The 21,691-nt window shown below is 35.6% G+C and overlaps 1 protein-coding gene across 16 annotated transcripts in view; it reads right to left on the bottom strand.

Annotated features, from left to right (window-relative positions):
• Positions 1-21,691, bottom strand: part of dgkza (diacylglycerol kinase, zeta a) — a 218,608-nt gene that overhangs the window by 77,932 nt on the left and 118,985 nt on the right. For all 16 annotated transcript variants that reach the window (XM_051922702.1, XM_051922705.1, XM_051922694.1 and 13 more), the window contains 6 exons: positions 11,297-11,392; positions 5,925-6,007; positions 5,011-5,071; positions 4,567-4,680; positions 4,077-4,217; positions 3,463-3,541 (listed from right to left, as the gene is read on the bottom strand). In XM_051922702.1, coding sequence (XP_051778662.1) covers positions 3,463-3,541; positions 4,077-4,217; positions 4,567-4,680; positions 5,011-5,071; positions 5,925-6,007; positions 11,297-11,392 — 574 coding nt within the window. The remainder of the gene's footprint in view (positions 1-3,462; positions 3,542-4,076; positions 4,218-4,566; positions 4,681-5,010; positions 5,072-5,924; positions 6,008-11,296; positions 11,393-21,691) is intronic.

Raw genomic sequence — 21,691 nt, 5'->3', positions numbered from 1 at the left:
ATTATCTCTCACAACTGGTTTTGTAATCACTCACACTACACACCCAAATGCTTGTTTTTGTCCAGCTCTTTGTGCCAACCACAATAAACAATACTCTTTGTGTTGATCAATACAGCTTTCCACCAATGAACAGGGTTTCTTTTTTCTGTACTTCTATCTACCCTTTGCATACTCCAGGATCTGCTGTCTGCTACCTTTTAATAATGCCATGCATTGGATTTTATAGCCAACGTTTTAATACTCCACACCATTTGCACTCAAACAAAATACTTGTCTTGTACCTGGATAAATCAATATAATGAATACATATCAAGAACAAGTCCTTAAGGGGTGTATGGACTTGGTAAGAATAAATCCCCTATCATATTCTGATTAGTACAGAAATGTAGATTGTAAATTTATCAAAAAATGTGTGGGCAACTGTATCCCAACAAGAACAATCTTGTAATTTTCTAATCAAAATCATGATTACAAATGACATTAATAATTTACTGAAAGCTCATACTATCATATTCAAGGTTTTCAATACAGAAAAAATACCAAAAAATACAGAAATCAGGATAACAATGAAGGTAGATAAAAGTGAATATCAGGATAAACTGGGAACCAAGTACTGCAGCACTAGGAGTACCATTGACGTAATAATCTACAAAAGGCTTGCTCTAATTAATTCAAGGTTGGCAATATTGAAACATACAACCAATGCCATGATAAACTGGAAACTGAGCACCATAGCACCTGTAATGCACCAAAGATATGGTAGGGCATACAGATGCATACATACTATAAACTAAAATGCGATCATTTATCTATAATTAAATGCATTTTATACCTGCTTTAAACACAACAGCACAGTTCATTGCCATTTCAGTTTCCAGTATACCACAGAATTTTATCTATCTCTGTGAATGACGCAAGAAGGATTTTTAAACATGTATATTCCCATAAACCAGCCAGTCTGGAAAGTGTAACAGATCATATTTTGAAAACTTGTAGCTACCAATTATCTGCCATTTATATGGGCATGTTAGTACCCTCCTAAGAGAAATTACATTATTAATGTTCTAAAGACAACAAAAGTGAACTGTCTTAATTGTTAGTGACTAGAGCCATTCTGATTGCGAAGAAATTCTTTTGGAGACCAGTGCTGGACTCATTAATTTCACATTATTCTCAGTAAGACAAATAATCTGGGCCTCCTTCAATTTGCATATCATCAAAACAAAAAGACTAATCACCAAACTCCTTAACTTGGGATTTAATGTCACACCTCGTAATTGCATTGTGGACCTCCCAACTGGCAGAAAGTATGTGCAAACTGGCAACATCACATCCTCCAACATAGAGGACAGTGTGCTTATCATTGACTAGAATGCTTTGGAGAGGGTTAGGGTCTTTAAATGGCCTAAAGTAAAAACAATGATCTGAATGTAACATTCTTTGGCTTTACACATGAAATGAACACAAATTGGCTGATATGCTTACCAACAAAGCAAACAGCTAAAAAAAAGATGGAACAATATGTTTGACGCTACATCCATCCATCCATTTACCAACCCGCTGAATCCGAACACAGGGTCACGGGGGTCTACTGGAGCCAATCCCAGCCAACACAGGGCACAAGGCAGGAACCAATCCCGGGCAGGGCGCCAACCCACCACAGTAACGCTACATTCACATTACAATACTCATTGCGCAATTCCGATTTTTTGCTCAGATTTTTGCCTATCATGTTGGTTCATATTCATATGTACAAGTGACCTATATCTAACTGTAATGCGTCTGTCCTCTGAAATGGCATGCATGTACGCATTGATATGTTTGCACACGAGTCATCTGCTACACCAACAACAAAAAATGTTATATTTGAGTCATTACTCATGGTATTAAAACCTGCAAAACGGACGCATTAGCAGCTAGCTTATGCCTCGCAATTTGCTCTGGAGAACAACAGTCAGTTCGTCAGCTGTGCGTGATCAGGTTGAGAAGGTGAAAAAAAGCCAGATGACTAGCTTTTGCTGTTTTTGCAACTATTGCTGGCAAGCACTACTGCTCCAAATGATGTATGAGTATGAGAATCGAGCCAGCAATGATGGGACCGTGACCTCCATTGTTGTTTTGCCATGATGCTGGCTGATGATGGCATCGCTCTGCCCATGGTTAAAATATAAAAACCAAACACATGAATTCCAATCTGATTGTTCTCATTCTTATCGCAGGGCCACAAATAACATACGTATGTGATCTAGGACCACATATGAAAGTGCCTGAAATCTGATTTGAAAAGATAAGATTTCTGTGTCCTTATGGTCCAGAAAATATTAGATTTATGTCACATTAAGGCAAAAAAAAACAAAAAAAAAAACGGATTTAACTCAGTTCAGTTTGGTAATGTGAATTCAGTCTAAATTTTTAAAAAACTTTTTTTTTCCCTCAGTTGCCACCTAAATAAGACTGTTTGTTTTTTAGGTTACACTTTATTCTTCAAAGCACCTTTCACATTGGAAGTGTAACATAAATGTGTGCAATGTTTCTCTAAAAACCCAAATACAACAATAAATATTTGTTTGCAGTTACTGTCACAAAAGCTGTAACCACATCTGGATCCAATGAAAAAATTGCATTTTCATGAGGAGAATTTAGTGATAAACCCATTCATTCATTTTCTAATTAACGTTTTTTCTGTGTTATGGTCATTGGAAAAGGGAGCTTATCCTGGCAATATGGAGAGCAACCTAGGAATTAATTCTGAACTGGACCATAGCAAATTACACAGCACACCCACTTATAGCTTGAACAATGTAGAGTTATCCAACAGGCATATCTTAAAAATGTGAAAGGAAAGTCAAAATATTGTAAACTAACAATAATTATATTTCAATGTTCAAACTGCTACTTAGCTAAAATAATATTTAAAGATCTGAAAACAACAGTTGTGGAAAATACACAAAAAGTATGAATGGCACCCTGAATATTATTGTGAACAAAAGCAGGACCCTTATCTGTTTGCTGTAGCTATGAACTTGAAAAATAAAAACAGGCAGAAAACATACTGAGTGGAGAATGCCAGTGTATGACCAATGCAATGGATGCAACCTGGTATGGCTCAACAATAGACAAGATTATTCTGATAAATAACTTTTCTGTTCAATGGGCTCAATTTAACAAGAAATATCATGTCCTGCAAATTTCTACTTTCAGCTTTTTGTTTTCTTATATTTTTTTAAATCTGTGCTTATTTATTGCAAGCATTTAAAAGAAAGAAAAAAATGGCAGCAAAAAGCACAAAGTATCCAAGATATGCAAAGAAAAAAAATCCAGCCCGATAAATTTTCAATGCTAGAAAGCAGAACAAAACACATCAAGATGGCGCAGAAAGAAAAACACAGACTCAGTGACTTAGTATGTGCTGCTCTGGCCACAGATTAATTAAAAGGATCATAAAAAGCCTTGGATGCTCACCTCTTGACTCGTGAAACCCCAAAGTAACATGGGCATCAAAGCCGAGGCTGAAGTAGTTATTAAAGACGTCCAATGGTAGCTGCCAAGACAGAGGGAAAAGTCTGTACTGGAAGACTATGTTCTTAGAGTACTAGAATCATTTTAGGAATATATAACACTGTTTATCACACTGTAGCATTACTACTCATCTTAAACTCCATGAAAGATGCTACCAAATGCACAACAGAACACATTAAAAACGTTTTACAGTTTTACTTGACATAAATAAAGCCCAACACATATGTCCGGTTATCTTGTAACATATTCTTGCTTAGCCTAATACACTTGTTAATAACAGTTGGTATGTAATTAAAAGGTTAAGTGCTTTTGGTTATCTCGGCAGTATTTGATGTAAAATTAAAAAAAGAGAGGAATGTAATGAGGTAAAGATTTGATTTTTAAAACATTTTTGTTTCACGTTACAATCTTAAGTAGGTGCCCACAGTTGGGACTGAAGTTCACAGCATTGAAAGTGTAAGACCAACTCTTCCACGGACATTTACCAGTTATCAGTTTTGAAATAGTTCCTTCAGTGTTACTGTGATGTATTCTTCTGAGCATGGCTTGATACCAACCTTGTCTGCTGCTGTCTCATCTTTTTCCTCTTGACTCGCCTCAGAATTTGGATGCACATGGAGATTCCAACGATCAAGCTGGACTATATTCCCATCTTCCACATGAGAAAGAATCTTGGACACTGGCTCATCAGTGTATCCCTGTGAAGAAAACAAAATTGGACTCTTTTTTACAGTAATTAGCTTTATTTAAAATAAAATTTAAAAATCATTAAATATGAGATTTACACACTATTCGCCGCGCTATTGACATTTTATTTGTTTTCAATTAACAAAGAAATCGCTTTAAGACATTAACTATTCTGAAAGTATGGACTGAACACAAATGTTAATTGATTGGTCTGATTAAACTAAACTGGCCCTTTTGGCAGGACTAAGAATGACATTGCAGATGAGATGATTAAGGTATCCAAAGGGCAAAACAGGTCTATTACCCTCATTTTGGGAATATACACTCATTTTCATATTTGTATTGATAGGGGTTACTTACACCACCCCAGTTTAGAGTTCGAGCAAGATCATTCCCAGTGCCAAGAGGAAGCACTGCCACAGGAGGCTGAGGATTCAACTGCAGCTGATCCAGAATAGAAAGAATCCACCCCACCTGCAGGAAATAAAAATAAAATCAACAGCAAGAAGCACTACTGTTATATAAGTTTCAAATAAGCAGAAAAAAACTTGTTTGCTTCAATAAGCAAATATTTAGAGGTGTTGCTTTCACTAACAATTGTGGATGGAGGATAGAGCTAAAAAAAACCAAAAACAACTATGTATAGTCTACTGTAGGTCCTGTCTAAAGCACTTAACTTCTTGCATAAACATGGAAAAGTTTAGGCAAAAATGACATACAAGATTTAAACTGTCCCGTTCTAATCTAAAGTTGCTTCACTGAGGCATCACAGTGCTCTAACAATCACAATGAAAAGTATCTTACAGTGCCATCTCCTCCGCAGGCCAGGATGCGTAGGTTATGAACTTTACGGAACATCTCCAGCCTTTAAAATACAAAAAAGCTTTATTAAAAGAAAGGATTTTAGCAAGAAGCTACAGTGCATCCAGAAAGTATTCACAGCGCATCACTTTTTCCACATTTTGTAATGTTACAGCCGTATTCCAAAATGGATTAAATTCGTTTTTTTCCTCAGAATTCTACACACAACACCCCATATAAAGACAACGTGAAAAATGTTTACTTGAGATTTTTACAAATTTATCAAAAATAAAAAAATTGAGAAAGCACATACACATAAGTATTCACAGCCTTTGTCATGAAGCTCGAAATTGAGCTCAGGTGCATCCTGTTTCCCCTGATCATCCGTTGTTCAGTGGCTGTGTCGTTAGGTAGAAGTCGTTTACTGTTAGGAAGCATACTCTAACTTACGCACACTGACTGCTGGCACAGTGGATTAGAGCAGGTGTAGTTTACAGGTTGTGGTGTCTGGGCGCCACGCACTAACTCTGGGAACTACGGGCTCGGTTTTATATTACAAATCGTTGAGCTCTTTCCATTTGGAGCCGTGACTCTTTTGCCTCTGTGGACACCAACTGCTGGCACAGTGGATTAGAGCAGATTTAGTTCACAGGTTGTGTTGTTTGGGCACCACCTACTGACTCTGGGAAGCCGCTGGGTTTGACTCTGAAGCACAGTGCGCATGTGGTGCGTCAGCCGTCCGTGCATAAATTAAACTGTCATTTAGTAATATAGATGTGGAAAAAGTGATGCGCTGTGAATACCTTCCGGATGCACTGTATAAGGATGAATTTTTGTATTCAACATGCCAGACAAATTAGGAAGATATAAAGCAATGAAAACACTCTCTATGTACATCTTTCCCAAAACATACTCACCCCTCACGAGGTCCCCCTTGACTGAGATCAAAAACTTGTCGAGGGTTTAGATACCACATGAATGACTGAATCATTTTTGCTCCCTAAAAGAAATTACATCTGTAATCAAAAATATCCTTGTTGACAGTATGAAAATAGTAGTAATGTATTTCTAAAAAGTAGAAGCAAAACTACATTTCAGACAAAAGGGATGGAGTGGGTCAAAGAAAATGCTCTTCATTCAAACTTTTAATTTATATAGCAGAGATTGTGATTATTTCAGGAGTATTTACAAAAAAATGAATTTATTAAAACATCCTCGCCATCAGCTTTGACCAGGTGCTGTGTATATTTAGAAATATGATATTAAGGAAAAATTACTATTAACACTATGGCTATTATCTCAAACCTTCTGTTACAAGTTAGAAATATATTGGGACTAGATGCTTTTTTTAAGAGGCAGACCACTTCATAATTTTTACATATTAAAAGTAGCTCTATAGCATGTTATAGAATATGGATCTGTTCCGATTTTGCCTCTGCCTCATTTGGGAAGACTGGGACATCGGAGGTTTCCAATAGAAATTTGTCATCTTATCCTTGACTATTTTTTGTCTTCGACCTATCCCGCTCTGCCTACCTCTCCCGCTGAATCCTATATTTCCTCTTATATTACAATTATATGTTTATTCCCTAAAAATGCACGTATACTGTATAATGTATGATGCATAAAACCACAAATATATTGCTTTATCAACAGAACGTGAAATGACTGACGCAAGATGAAGTACTACCTTGTCTTAATAATTTCAAAGATGATAGGGTTTTGCTACAAAAAACCTACTTGCACATAAAAAATAACTTCAAAATAAGAAGGTATATGGTATAAAGATAATTGATTAAATTTAATTGGAAATTAATGTATATGTCAGTTTGCATTGAAACATCTCAGGTCTTTCCTAAACCAGAAGGTCCCTACATTCTTGTACAGGGTTGTAAGACTACAATAAATCCATCTAACTCTGATAAAACTATATGCTACAAACAACACGACTATTTACATTGTTTCTTTTTTCTTTAAAATGTCTCTCCTGGCAAACTACACTAGTAAGTAATTTTACTGAGTTCTAAACCTAGCCATGGATTGCTCATTATAAATACTGACCACACCGCAACTCTGTTCTATTAATTCTTAAAAATCCATAAATCTTTCTTCAAATTTTGAGATTAGCTCTACCTATATAATAAGAAAACAAATCACAAAGATGGAAATTTATTGAAATGCCCACCTCTGACCTTTACAAGGGGATACTCACACTTTCCACAAAAATATTGAACAACTATCACTTACATCAAGGATTTTAAATTAATAATACATACAGAATACAAACAAGATTTTACCACACCAGTCAGTTGCTGCAACACAAAATTTTAATTTATTTAAGAATTATACACTAGAGTCATTATTATAAAAAATCAGCTTCTAATAAAACAGCTGCCTTAAAAACCTAATATTTCAAATGTTCATTTGGCATTTCAGAAAGTTAAATAGATCACACCATTCTATCCTCCGCAACATTCACCAAGTAAATATGAGAAATTCAGAAGTTTTTCCAGACCAGGGGAGATATATGTTTCTAGAACAGAGCTGCTTAAGCCATAACCTGTGGTCAAAACTGGCCTATTGAGACCTCTCCTTTTGCCCTCAAGGAATATTCTAATTTCATGCCATGAATATGTGTCATTCTCTCTAGAAAATGGTACTGGATAGAAGTTATTTATCCTATCTGTGATAATTAATATCAAGTGTATAATACGGCTCTAATTGAAAGAAAGATCATCTTAGCACCCCAAGTTAAGAACAAAAAATATTGTAATTATTTTTGGCAAATTTGGCTGCAGATGGCAGGAGTGCTTTGTTAAATTTTCTGGCTGGATTTAGGTGAATTTTTTTGAGTTTGTAGGTAGTGATTAGCATGCTATGAGATAGTCTTCTTTTTTGTAGACACTGTATGTGTTTTATTATGCACTAATAATGCAAACTATGTGATTTTTTTTAACAGCTGTGTGTGCATCCTTGTAGTTGTCAGGAGTATACATTTAGGTCCATATGTATTTGGGTAGTGACGCAATTTTCATAATTTTGGCTCTATATGCCACCACAATGGATTTGAAATTAATAAATAATTACATGCTTTCAGCATTAATTCAAAGAGTGTAACAGAAATATAGTATGAGCCATTTAGGAATGACAGCCATGGTCCCCACATGCTTGGGGACAATTGACTGACAAGCTGTTCCATAGCTAGGTGTGAACAGGACTCTCATTATTTCGTTAACTATTAAGCAGGCAGAAGGTCTGGGATTGATTCCAAGTGTGGAATTTGCGTTTGGAAGCTGTCACTGTGAACTCTCAATATGAGGTCCAAAGAGCTGTCCATGCAAGTAAAAACAGGCATTAGGCAGAGAAAACAAAACAAACCCATCCAAGAGATATCAGAAACACCAGGAGTGGTCAAATCAACCATCTGGTACATTCTTAGAGAGAAGAAACACACTGGTGAACTAACTCCTCAACACCAGAAGTCCTGGAGAACCACGGATGGCAACTATGCTAGATGACTTTCCTTGGTGAAGAAAAAACAATTCACGACATTTAGCCAAACCAAGAACACTTTCTAAGAGGTTGCCCTATAATTGCCAAAGTCTACAATCAAGTGAATACTTCATGAAAGTAAATATAGAAGGTTTACCACAAGGTGCAAGCCTTTGGTAATCCTTAAGCACAGGAAGGACAGATTAGACTTTGCCATAATATATTTAAAAAAAACAGTCCAGTTTTCTTTGGACAAATGAAATTAAGATTAACGTGTACCAGAATAATGGATGAAGAAAAATATAGAGAAGAGAAGGAATGGCTCATAATCTGTAGCATACCACATCATCTGTGAAACATGGTGAAGGCAGTAGTATGGTATAGCCATGCATCACTGCCAATGGAATTGGGTCACTGGTGTTTATTGATGATATGACTACAGACAAAAGTTGCAGGATGATTTCTGATCAAATTCAGAAAAATGCTATAAAACTGACAGGGCAATGCTTCACAGAACATACTGTGTCAGCAAACCAAATGCTATTCAAGGCAAAGAAGTAGAATATTCTTCAATTTCCAAGTCAGACAACTGACCTCAACCCAATTGGACATGCATTTCACTTGCTGGAGGCAAAACCAAAGGCAGAAAGTCCAACGAACAAGCAGCACCTGAAGACAGCCACAGTAAAAGCCTGGAAAAGCATAAGTAGGGTGGAATTCCAGTACTTGGAGAAGGCCATGGGTTCCAGACTTCAGGCAGTCATGGACTGCAAAGAATTTTCATCCAAGAATTGAAAATGATTGTTATATTCACATGATTGTTAGTTTGTCCAAATACTTTTGACTCCCTGAAAATGAGGGGTGCATGTATAAAAATGTCTGTCTTTTCTAAATGGTTCACATGAAGCTAACTTGTGTAAGCTAATGAGTCTTTTCTGTGGATAAGACTTATTGAAATTTAATACAAATTTGTATATTTTCCTGTTTGTTGTAAAATGAAGTGCTTTGTATTATTATTTATTTAATTATCATTACCACTTCTCTAAGAGGGATTCCACCCACCATCACCAACTAATATCACCCATTAATAATAATTTTCTAGGAAAAACTGATCTAAGTCCCGCTTCGAATGTGAAAGGTGCTAAGAACAGCAAAGTGTAACTTATAAACAATGAATCAAATTTATGTAGCAAAGTATTTTTTAAAGACTTATATTAACTATTATTTCCCCTTCCCTCCAGCAGAAGGGGAGGAAGGCATCTAAGACTGAAGTTTGTCTGAAGAAAGACAAACTAAGGGCCAAAAGGGAGGAGTCAAAGCCCCTAATTTACAAATAAGGCTGAGAATCTGTAGAACGTTCAAGAAGTTACAAGAAGACAAGTGACAATGGACAGCATCAGTTAGAGCAAATTGTGGGGCTATAGGTGTTGCAAGTTTGTTATTTTCACAGTATCTTTGCAGATGAGGCTGGGTTTTTGCCTGCTCCAAGTATAATGAAGTAATTTACCGAGTATCGTCATTGTCACAGATGCATCTTTAGAATTTCTGTCACCAAGACTGAAATTATAGTTGGGGAAGGAGGCATTGTACCACCAGAAATACCATAGCACACGTCTCATGGCTCAACAAAATGTCTATACATTACAGTAAAATACTATTTTTTTCACTAAAGAACTTTATTTAAAAGCTAAATAGCAGGCATATACTTTGGGAATTAGCACAAGAAAATGCTCACAAATAGGAGCTAAAGACCTTTCTTCCTCTGTTGAAGTGAATTTCACTGATTGGAAACAGCATAGTTGTGTGTAATTTTTTTCACTGTAAACTCCATTTTTTGTGAATAACTTCCTCATTACAAGTATGCACCCTATTAAAACTGACATGTTCAAATTAAATTAAAGATATATCACAGGACATGGCAGAGCAGAATAAGTAGAACACTTTCATGATTGTCCAAGCTAGGGATCGAAAAGAACAGCTGACAGGTTTTGTTAAACTTTTCAGTTGAACTAATGGCTTGTGTAGTGAGTTTAACTGACAGGGCCATGCCTGGTACACCTCCTATAGCAAGAATCTAAGGGAACAGTATCAATCAACTACTGATAAAACCTGCAACTGTTGGCACAATAACATCTAGGCAGGGTGGACAACCTCTAGGTCCAAAAAGATATCAAAGGAACTTAGCTAATAAAAAAAAGTTAATCAAAACTATCATCACTAAAGCTAATGATTTTTGAAATAAAAAAAAAAAACTATAACAATTCGGGCACCACCAAAATACTTCTAAAGTCTTCGGTAAATATGAAATTCAAAAATAAATTCGATGGGTCATGTAGACCCTTTTCTCTACTAAAATAGGCACAAGTGTATTAGCAAAATAACTCACCAACCATTTAGAACAATTACAAACAGCAGGTTATACCTCTCAGGTAAACATCAGCTGATAATCTAGCTGTCTACCTGTGTCTGCACTCTTTTGTGCTGCCTACACCACTAGTTAAATTCAGTCATATGTGAATAAAAGCACAAAATGATTTAAAATGGTGACAAAATACGTACTCTACTATGCCTCAACATAAGTGACACATTTATACATATTAAAACTAGTCTGTTTTAATCATAATTGAAAAAAATGTGAAGTTTCTATATTAAAATTAGTTGAAATGTAGTTGAAAATAAGAATTATGGAGTTTTATGTGCTTGTTTGTATCTGTGAAAATTATGTAAATTGAAACCTTTGTAACCAAAACCTTTTAGACAGAAACCTCTAAGTTCTAGTCATTCTGAGAACACTTACCTGATTACCTCCACTCTTAGGATTCACAAAGACCAACAATGGCTTCATGAGTGGGGATGGGATTGGCTTCACAATGAAAGGCTTCCATCGGCCCTCCTGTAACAGCAGTACAGCAAAAAATGTTGCAATTACTACAGGCATTTAGTGCAGTATTCTTGACAATGTACCCAAACTCCTCCAAAATAAAATGAAGTTAAGACTTCATAGTCATCTTTTAATTTCTCTGCACACACTATAACCCACATTTTCAGGTCAGTATTAATTCTGAAAACAATGAGTTCATTAAACAATGAATAATTCAGACAAATATCAAAAAAGTTTAAATAATTTCCCATGTACATAATGATGAAAAATACGATCAAAATATCTTTAAGTGTTGTTTTCATACAATATTTTTATGTATTTTTAAATGGACTGTACAACAGTGATTCATGTAATCACAAACTGCATTGTAACAACAGTTTTTACTTCTTACATTTAAAACTTTACTTTTATTTACATTTTTCTGCCACATATATTTCCCACTACAAATTCTGACCAGGTTAATCTAAATTAGCAGTCGAATGTATCTGCCATTCCTACTTCAATGTCATCTGCAGAAGTGAGAAGCTTATTAGTTACATTTTTTAATCTATTTTTATTAACTGAAAACAGTAACATTGCCTTGAATTCCTAATTACTGTAGATTGACAAAGAGACTCTTGGGCGATACTTCACCAAAACCCTTTTGAAAATGAACATTAATCAAGATACTTGGATAAATATTAAGATAAATATTTATGCATTATTTTAAAAGATTTTTACATCATAACTCCTTGTTCAATACTTTTTTCTTCAAATGTCTCACATATATAAATGCCAATCTCCGTCTTTAGTTTGTTACTAATACTACAAAAGACAGTAGTAATCAGAAAAGGGCACAACAGATCAGAACATTTTAGGAAAAAGAGAAGAGAAGATGTCTTTTGTGTATACACTATTAAACTATTACTGTGCCATTTTGTGCATGTGCTAACACACAATTAGTGTGGAAATAGCAGGCAAATATTATAAAGATGCTTGTATCCTTTTCTTGTATCACAAATTAATAATACACATACATTAACATAAAGGATCCACGCTTTTATCTGTAACTGCTGTTAACTGATGAAGTCTGTGCCTAACAACACAATGCCAACAATGCTACAGATATTATTACTCAAGAAATATCACAACTCCTCTGTTGTGTAAATTGTGTAACACATAATATATTGCAAATCTCATACAGTTCCCTCCATAATGTTTGGGACTAAGACGCACAATGTTCTTATCAGTCACACCATGTAGAAATCACAACACTTTTTATATATGGTCCTACCATTTCAGGGCAACATAATTCTTAAGACATAGCAACTGTATGTATGTTAAAGCAATCATGCTTAGTACTTTGTGGCATATCCCTTGCATGTAATAACTAATTAAAGTGTGTGATTCATACACATCACCAGGTGCTGAATATCTTTTCTGGTGATACTCTGCCAAACCTCTAATGCAGCCATCTTCAGCTCCTGCTTGCCACCTTACGTTTTCTCTTCAGCATGCTGAATTGGATTTAAACCAGGTGACTGGCTTGAACAGTCAATAATTTTACATTTTTTAGCACTGAAAAACTCCAGTGTTGCCTTAGCAATGTGTTTGGGATCATTAGCTTGTTGTAGGATGAAGTGTCATTCTACGAGTTTGGAGGCATTTACTGGAACTTGAGCAGGTAAGACGTTTCTATACACTTCAGAATTCATTGCACAACTGCTATCAGCAGTTATGTCATCAATGAAGGTAAGTGTGACAGTACTATTGCCAGCCATAGATGCCCAAGCCATAACAACCTCACCACCATGTTTTAAAGATGAGGTGGTATGCTTTGGATCTTGGGCAGTTTCTTTCGTCTCCACACTTTGATCTTGCCATCAAACTGATATAGGTTAATCTTTGTCTGGTCTATCCACAAGACCTTTTTCCAGATTTCTGCAGGCTCTTTTAAGAACTTTTTCACAAACTGTAATCTGGTCATCTTTGTGAAACAAACTTCTGCCTCTAGAAGACTGTTTCAGATCTGTCAGACAGGCGTTTTGAGCTTTTTCTTTACAATATTGAAGATTCTTCTGTCATCTGCAGTAGAGCCTACCAGTCTCTGTGCAATTACTGAGCTCACCGGTGCATCCTTTCTGCTGAATGACATCCCAGACAGTTGATTTAGGTAATCAGAAGGTTTTTCCGATGTCTGTAATAGTTTTATTGTTGTTTTTCACCCTTCGTTGATTTTCATTGGTACCAATCTTGTCCTCATGTTGAACAATGACAACTACAGCCTCAAAAGGGTTGAAGCAAGCCTAGGTATCTTACGCCTGCACTAATGAAGTAATGAAACACACCTGAGTAATCACAAACACATGTGACACCAATTGTCACCAAGGTTATTATAGTTTTGCCTTTTTATATTAGTTTTTATTTCTATATTTTTTCTGACCTTACTTGGAAATTCAGTTTAGTTTTAGTTTTCCTTTATCATGTACTTTTAGTTTTAGTTTAGTTTTTATTTTACAAAGACATTTCTATTTTATTTTTATATATATATTAGTTTCAGTTTTATTTTTTAGTAATTGTAGTATTGTTAAAGAGTTACTATGGATTTTAGTTTTTGTGTCACAATGAGACAGAACTATATACTTAACGGGTTTGGATATAATATGAATTTAATGTTAGTGGACGCTTGCTACACTACACAACACACTTAATTATTTGGTTTTGTTTTTGTCTGATAAAAACAAGCATAATCAAAACCAGGTACTGAATACTAAATACAATTCTACACAATTTTATAATTTTTAAAATATTTTCTATGTCATTTGTGCTGAACAAATCTGTGCTGACTGTTGGCACTTTTTTCTTTTCCTTTTCTTGCCCAGAACGGGCCAATTTGTAATGAAAACTAGGTGAATTTTAAGGTGTGAGAGTTTTTTACTTTAAATGTCTACAACACACATCATATCCTGCTCCAACGACAATGTGCTTATAATGAATGCCTTCAATATTTCATTTAAAAATCTCAAACACTGGGCTTTGTTATTTTCTATCAGCTATATTGATCTCTGATTCAATCTCAGGCACAAACAATTTATAGACAGAATTTTGCACCTGCAGGCCTGAAAAGATATAAACAAATAAGAAGATATTCTACTGTGTTCTGACAGGTGTAACCATGAAAATCACAGGGGTTAAGGAAGAACAGGGCTCTTAGGATTGAATGAGTGTGCAGACCCCACCTAGCTGTATTGAGGGAAACAAAGTAAAACAAGCATGTAGTGTGAAGTTTAGGGACATTGAGACTTGAATAGCCCATGTATAAGGATGGTAAACCCTTAATGAGCAGAGCATGAGCAGGTAATAAGAGTATGGACAGGCACAAAATGACAAAGACAGCATCAGAGTTTAAGAACAATTTATACATTATCTAAACCTTTTTATCCAGAGCAGGATCACCTGAAGGAGGTTTGGATGCAAGGCAGGAAAACTCCCTGGTATGCAATATGTATGATATGGCTCAGGTTAAGAACAAAAAGAATATGATATTTCAACTACCTGATTTGAGAGAGAGAGAAACATTGAAAAAATGGGGACAGATATTTTAAAGAATAATTCTGCTGCTGGATTATTTTCACAGTATCTGCTATTTTGAGCTGTGAATATGAACTTAAAAAGATAAATGAATAAATATAGAATAAATACAAAAACAAATCAGTATGTTTAGCTTTTCACCACTTGGCGGACTCTCTTCCCCCACCCACCTGTAGTTCAGTAGAGACATTGCCAACTCAGGAATTTTATAAGGTTTGTATTGCTTTGTTGTTAAACGACATTTTTAAAGCAAAAGTGATTGGTCAGCAAGAATATGCTGATCTTGTATGATGACCTTGTCAGTCTCTCAATCAGTGCCGTTTTATTTTCAAAAATCAGGAGTGGTCTCCCCCCAGACTTTCTCGAGTACTCAGATATGGGGATGGATATTTGAGTAGTAAACCGCAAGACAATGATCATTAAAGAACCATCAACAACAAATCAAATCAAATTAATAATATATTGAACAATTATTATAAAAGTAAAGTTGAATAAATCAGACTCTGCAGCTGCATTAATAAAAAAAATTGAGTATGTGTTCAGGTAAAGTACCACTTCCGGTTAATGGATTTGGACCAAAAGTTAATATAGATCTACAGTTTTGGTGTAACAATCACATGCCAAATTTCATCCATCTATATAGTTGCATTTTTGAGATATCGTGTTTATACACACACCGCACACACACACACACACACACACACACATACAGACATAATTCCAAAAAATGGCATTTTCGGACTCAGGGAGTTCTAAAACACCAAGATTCATCAAAATGTCGAGGTCGAATTTTTTCATGATTAGTATACTTTCTCTATACTTTGTATACTTCAAGTGCGAAGTGGCAGGTGAATTACTGTCAACAAAAAGCAGGTACCTGAGAAATAAACTGAAACCTTACTCACTCGTGATTTTTCTGTCAATATGGTAAAGTTTTTGTTGAGCAGCACATTCCGATTTCAGGCGTTTGAATTACATCTTGATATACAACAAATGCAAAGAAAGGCGGCATGTAAATCACTTTCTATTCCACAAACTTTACAAACATATTCAGCTTGCTCTGTCACCGCAAATGCTGCGTGAACAGCCGCCCTCTGTCAGCAGCCACCGATCACTGGATGAATACATGCGGGCGGCTCGTGGTGGTTGGTTTTCAGTTTTAGAGTTAAATGTTATAAGGATTAATAACTAACAGCAAGAAAATCAATTCAAAAACGAAAACTAAAATTATGTTTAGTAAATTATTATTTTATTTCAGTTAGTCTTTCCAGCTACTTTAATAGTTTCATTTAGTTTTAGTTTTTCATTTCAGTTTTGTTAATTATTTTATTTCAATTTACGAAAATGTTTTTTTAATAATAGTTTCAATTTTTATTTTAGTTTTTGATAACTATAATAACCTTGATTGTCACAAATATTAAAGTGCCATTTAATGGGGGGTGGGACCATGTATAAAAAGTGTGATTTATGTGTGGTTTGACCAAAATGTATACAAATATCCTTAAATTAAACACTGCAATGTATACTTTACTTGTGGCTGAATTTTTTGATCTGTAATTTTAAACTGAGGACCAGTGGAGTAAATGAAGGAAAAATATGTCTTTGTCCCAAACATTATGGAGGGCACTGCATATAAAGCTAAGAGTGCACTTATGTGATCATTTGTCCATTATGCAAACCCACACCATTGAACCTATCTCCAACACATTTTGCACAGATTCCCCAATTGTACAGGGGAAGACCATTTGTTTTGTTACAAAATTTTCTCCCGGTTAACTTTTAGTGACCGCACCTGCACTGTATTAAGGAAGGGCGCCTAGGAAGCCTTTTTGGGACTTGGCAAAGATATGCAAAGTTGTACCCCAAGTTGGGTTTAGTCAATGACATTTTGGTTTGGAGCCTATATTTTTATTTCTTGACCACACTTCATTTAACATCCAGCAGTGCTGGGTACACTCGTTTTTATAATAGATTGTATAATTCACTAGTACAAGCATACATCTCACTTCTGTTAATAAGCAGACTGTCTCATAAGTAGAACTTTCCTCTCTCTATTGCTAGGTTTAAAGATGACTGCTGTGTCTTTTCACTAATGCCTATCAACCTTTTGGTACCAGAGTTGCTGACTATTAGACAAGTTTGAAACTAATATTCGAGAGAGGTTTAACCTTGATCCAAATGTTCAATTTTCGCACATTAAGTGTCTCTTTCTATTCTAAATTTAAAGTTTTATCAGAATGTCACATACTGCACCAAAACAAGCCACTTACACATACAGTACCTTGCTGGTCTGGAAATGCTTAATCAGAAAAAAAGAAAGCTATAAGATCTACCTTGGCCAACCAAATCCAAGGAATCCACAAAACAAATTATTAATTAAAAATCTGCAAAGTAACTCCCAACTTTCAAGCAAACACATAAATCAGACACAGCATAAAAAAGCAACCCAGACACATCAATACATAACCTACCCTCTACACATCAACCCATTAGCCAAGCAAAGCCTAGCTTCATGAAAGCACCAGCACAATACTTATGGTTACTGGGTACTGCCAGAGAATTCCAAAGAGAACAAGGATCAATGTACAGATTTCTTAACCTTGCACTCTAGCTACAAAACACATTTAAAAAATAGGAGCTTTTATCATATCTGGATCCACATAGTTCCTTCAGGCATGGTCATACAAATGCAATGTTAATCTTATATTTCAGTTTAGAAAAATGTTTCTAAGCTAAGTTGTAAGTATACATTTAAAGAAAGACTTGTTTTTTTTACCACCTAATAAGCATTAAGAGAGAATAGTTCCATCTACTTGTTGAATCTTATTAAGATAAACACTAGTGGAAAATTGTTAATGCCAAACCAGGTTTTACTTAACTATTTCCAATGGTATATGCACACCTGTGAGAACACTGGTGAGATACAACCTAAAAAAAGGTAAACATGTAAAATTTGAAACAATAGTTTAAGAAAAATGCTACACTTTAATAGGTCAGAAACAATTCAAGTTCGTGATTTAACCTTGTGCTTCTGGTCCCTACTGCTGAAGGTTTTTGGAATCAGTAAAAACCTTTCCTCAAACTCAAGGTCTCACAATCTAATGCCATCCCATGCCTTGTGCAATAACAAATGATAAAAATGCTATGTTTTTTTTAAAATACTAATGTTTAAAGAATAGACAAGAGAAAAAATATCACCTCTAAAGCCCACTTAAAATGCTACTGTCTCTTATTTGAGCAATGTGTCTGTTATGTCCCTCCAACATCTTTAAAGTCTCATTCTGGTAATAGTGTGGTGTTGTGGGTCAACACTGTTTTTTACCTGTCATGGCAGACTTCTTTCAGAATGAAGAAAATGTTTTGTTGAAGTATGTGCATGGCTGGGGGTACAATTAGTTCTCAAACATACAGGGGGTTAAAACAATTGCATCTTGACCCAAAACTAAATCAAAAAAGCAAGGGCAAGGCTTTCTAGGTTTAGTTGGAAATGATTATTTCCTTGAAAAACTGCAACCTTTAGTGAATTATCAAAAAAAAAGCACCCAAAATACTGACTATCTTCTATCCTGAGAATGCATATTTCAGTGATCTTTAGGCCGTCCTGAATTAGGTTATAACATTGAAGACATTAGAATAAACAAAGTTCTTTGTTTCAGGCGGGCACATTTGAGGCAGGACTAGCAATGGTGCGATCTGCCCCAGTATTTAGCAGTGGATTTGTTATTTTCCCTCATGTCCACTAACAGAGGGGAAGTTTGCATAAACGTGTAAGGGACAAGCGATCTGCCTGTCCTACATTATGATGTAAAACCATAAACACTCCCAACTGTCTGAGTACTCAAACCTGCATATCCTGTGTGATGTCTGTGTGTACATATATATGACTGTGTCTTCTATCTCTTTGTTCTTTACATTATTTTACCCTACATTAGAATTAAATGAAAATAAGTGAACATTATACAAATAATGTCACAGACGTTTACAGTCATGTTATGTTGTTTATACACTGTATATGTGTGTCTAAATGTGTGTGATTTACGCAATTCTCAGCAACCTTATCAGTGGAGAGCAAACAAGCCCAAAGAATGGATTTAAAAGAAATTATTCCTGTTTGTAAAGATGATGGCAAAAAAGGTGGTTTTGAATTTCAAGGGTTTGTATTTTTATAATTTTAAAGGGATTTAAACATATTTACACTTTAAAAATGGTATTCCCCATCAAGCAATTAATCTATTTTTTCTCATATATATAGTATAGAGAAAGTATAGGAATCATAAATAAATTTAACCTTGAGATTTTGATGAATCTTGACGTTCTGAGTCCACAAATACAATTTTTTAAATTATGTCTGTGTGTAAACATGATAACTCAAAAATGCTTTGACCTAGGTCAATGAGATTTTGTACACCTGCTTTATATGAAAACTAAGGAATCCTATCAACTTTTGGGCCACTTCCGGCAATCAGAAGTGATACTTTAACTGAATACTTACGCAAATTTTCAAGTAAACTATGGTTATAACTACAGACAGATGATTCGAATTTTGTATGGAGCTTTATAATGATAAAAAACAAACAGATATGAAATTTGAGGAAAAAAATTACTCAACCCGAAGCAGTATTTTATCATGGAAATATATATGTGTACATGATATTAAAAACTATTCAATATAACACATTCTTTCAATAACTATTGTCAATTTTATTTTAATTTATACATCATCATTTTAACAATAACGTGTAAACATTGAACATGCCATGTAAATATAAAGACGTAATGTCATGTTCCTGGTAATACGTTTATTTATTTATTTATTTTTATTTCTGCCATCATTATCATAATTTAATGTAGCTAAATGCAGTTTTACCTACAGCAATTTACTGCAACAAATATTATACAATACTAACACTTTTTCTACATTTTAGGTGACTATAACTTTTTTCACTGTGCATGTAATCTAGGTAATGCATATGTAATCATGAAAAAATTCCATCATCATTTTCAACCTCCCTAAGTGTGAAAATATCATTTTAATATAAAGTTTGATTATAAATAGAGATAAATGATTGTGTTTTGATAATATAAATAAGTTATGATGAGAAACGAAGACATATGATATTTGAGAAATACTGCGCAAATGGAAGTGGTTCTGATGACCTTTTTCTCTATCTCAGTATACGAGAAAGTCGAGGGGAGCATACTCCCAATTTTTTTGTTATATTGTTATATTTATGTATTATTATATTTGAGTGTACACATTTTGTAAACAAAATAAAATTCAGTAGTAAAATAAGTAGAATTTACATATATTTACCTAATATATAATGAAATTATATATAACCTAACATAATGAAATTAACAACAGGTGCACTAGAGGGGCAACAATGGGATAACCCCCAAAACTGGAATGGTTTAACAGGTGGAGGCCATTGACATTTTACCCTCCTCATTTTTTCTGACTGTTTTTTCACTAATTTTGAATTTGGCTATGGTCAGTGTCACTACTGGCAGCATGAGGCAATACCTGGACCCTACAGAGGTTGTACACGTAGTCCAAGTTCTCCAGGATGGCACATCAATACGTGCCTTTGCCAATCTCAAGGGCATGGAGGAGACAGGCAGTTACTTTAGGAGAGCTGGACAGGGCCATAGAAGGTCCTTAACCCATCAGCAGGACCGGTATCTACTCCTTTGGACAAGGAGGAACAGGATGAACACTGCCAGAGCCCTACAAAATGACCTACACCAGGCCACTGGGGTGAATGTCTCTGACCAAACAATCAGAAACAGACTTCATGAGGGTGGCCTCTAGTGGGGCCCTGTGCTCACTGCCCAGCACCGTGGAGCTCGACTGATATTTGCCACAGAACACCAGAATTGGCAAGTCCACCACTGGTGCCCTGTGCTTTTCACAGATGAGAGCAGGTTCACCTTGAGCACTTGTGACAGACATGAAAGTGTCTTGAGAAGCGGTGGAGAATATTATGCTTCCTGTAACATCGTTCAGAATGACTGGTTTGGTGGTGGGTCAGTGATGGTCTGGAGAGGCATATCCATGGAGGGACGCACAGACCTCAACAGGCTAGACTACGGCTCCTTGACTGCCATTAGGTATCGAGATGAAATCCTTAGACCCATTGTCAGACCCTATGCTTCTGCAGTGGGTTCTGGGTTCCTCCTGGTGCACGACAATGCCCAGCTCCATGTGGCGAGAGCATGCAGGCTATTCCTGGAGGATGAAAGAACTGATACCATTGACTCGCCCCCACGCTCATCTTAACATATATCCAATAGAACGCCTTTTGGAGATTATGCATCAGTCCATCCGACTCTGCCAGGTTGCACCTCAGACTGTCTAGGAGCTCAGTGATGCCCTGGACCAGATCTGGGAGGAGATCCCCAGGACACCATCCGTCGTCTTATTAAGAGCATGCAGCAACGTTGTCAGGCATGCATACAAGCACGTGGGGGTCATACAAACTACGGAGTACGATTCTGAGTTGCTGCAATGAAATTTCGGCAAAAGGGACTAGCCTGCCACATCATTTTTTAATTTTGATTTTCAGGCTGTCTTTGAATTCAGCCCTTTCTACGTTGATAATTTTCATTTCCATCAAAAAATGTGTCTTCCTTTCGTTCCTAACACACTACCCAGACCATATCAGTATAGATATCCAGCATGTTATTTTTCAATTGAGATCTGATGTGTTTTCTAAGTGTTCCTTTAATTTTTTTTGAGCA

This window comes from Erpetoichthys calabaricus, chromosome 2 (assembly GCF_900747795.2).
Source record: "Erpetoichthys calabaricus chromosome 2, fErpCal1.3, whole genome shotgun sequence".
Taxonomy (NCBI): domain Eukaryota; kingdom Metazoa; phylum Chordata; class Cladistia; order Polypteriformes; family Polypteridae; genus Erpetoichthys; species Erpetoichthys calabaricus.
This window is presented reverse-complemented; position numbering and strand designations above follow the sequence as displayed.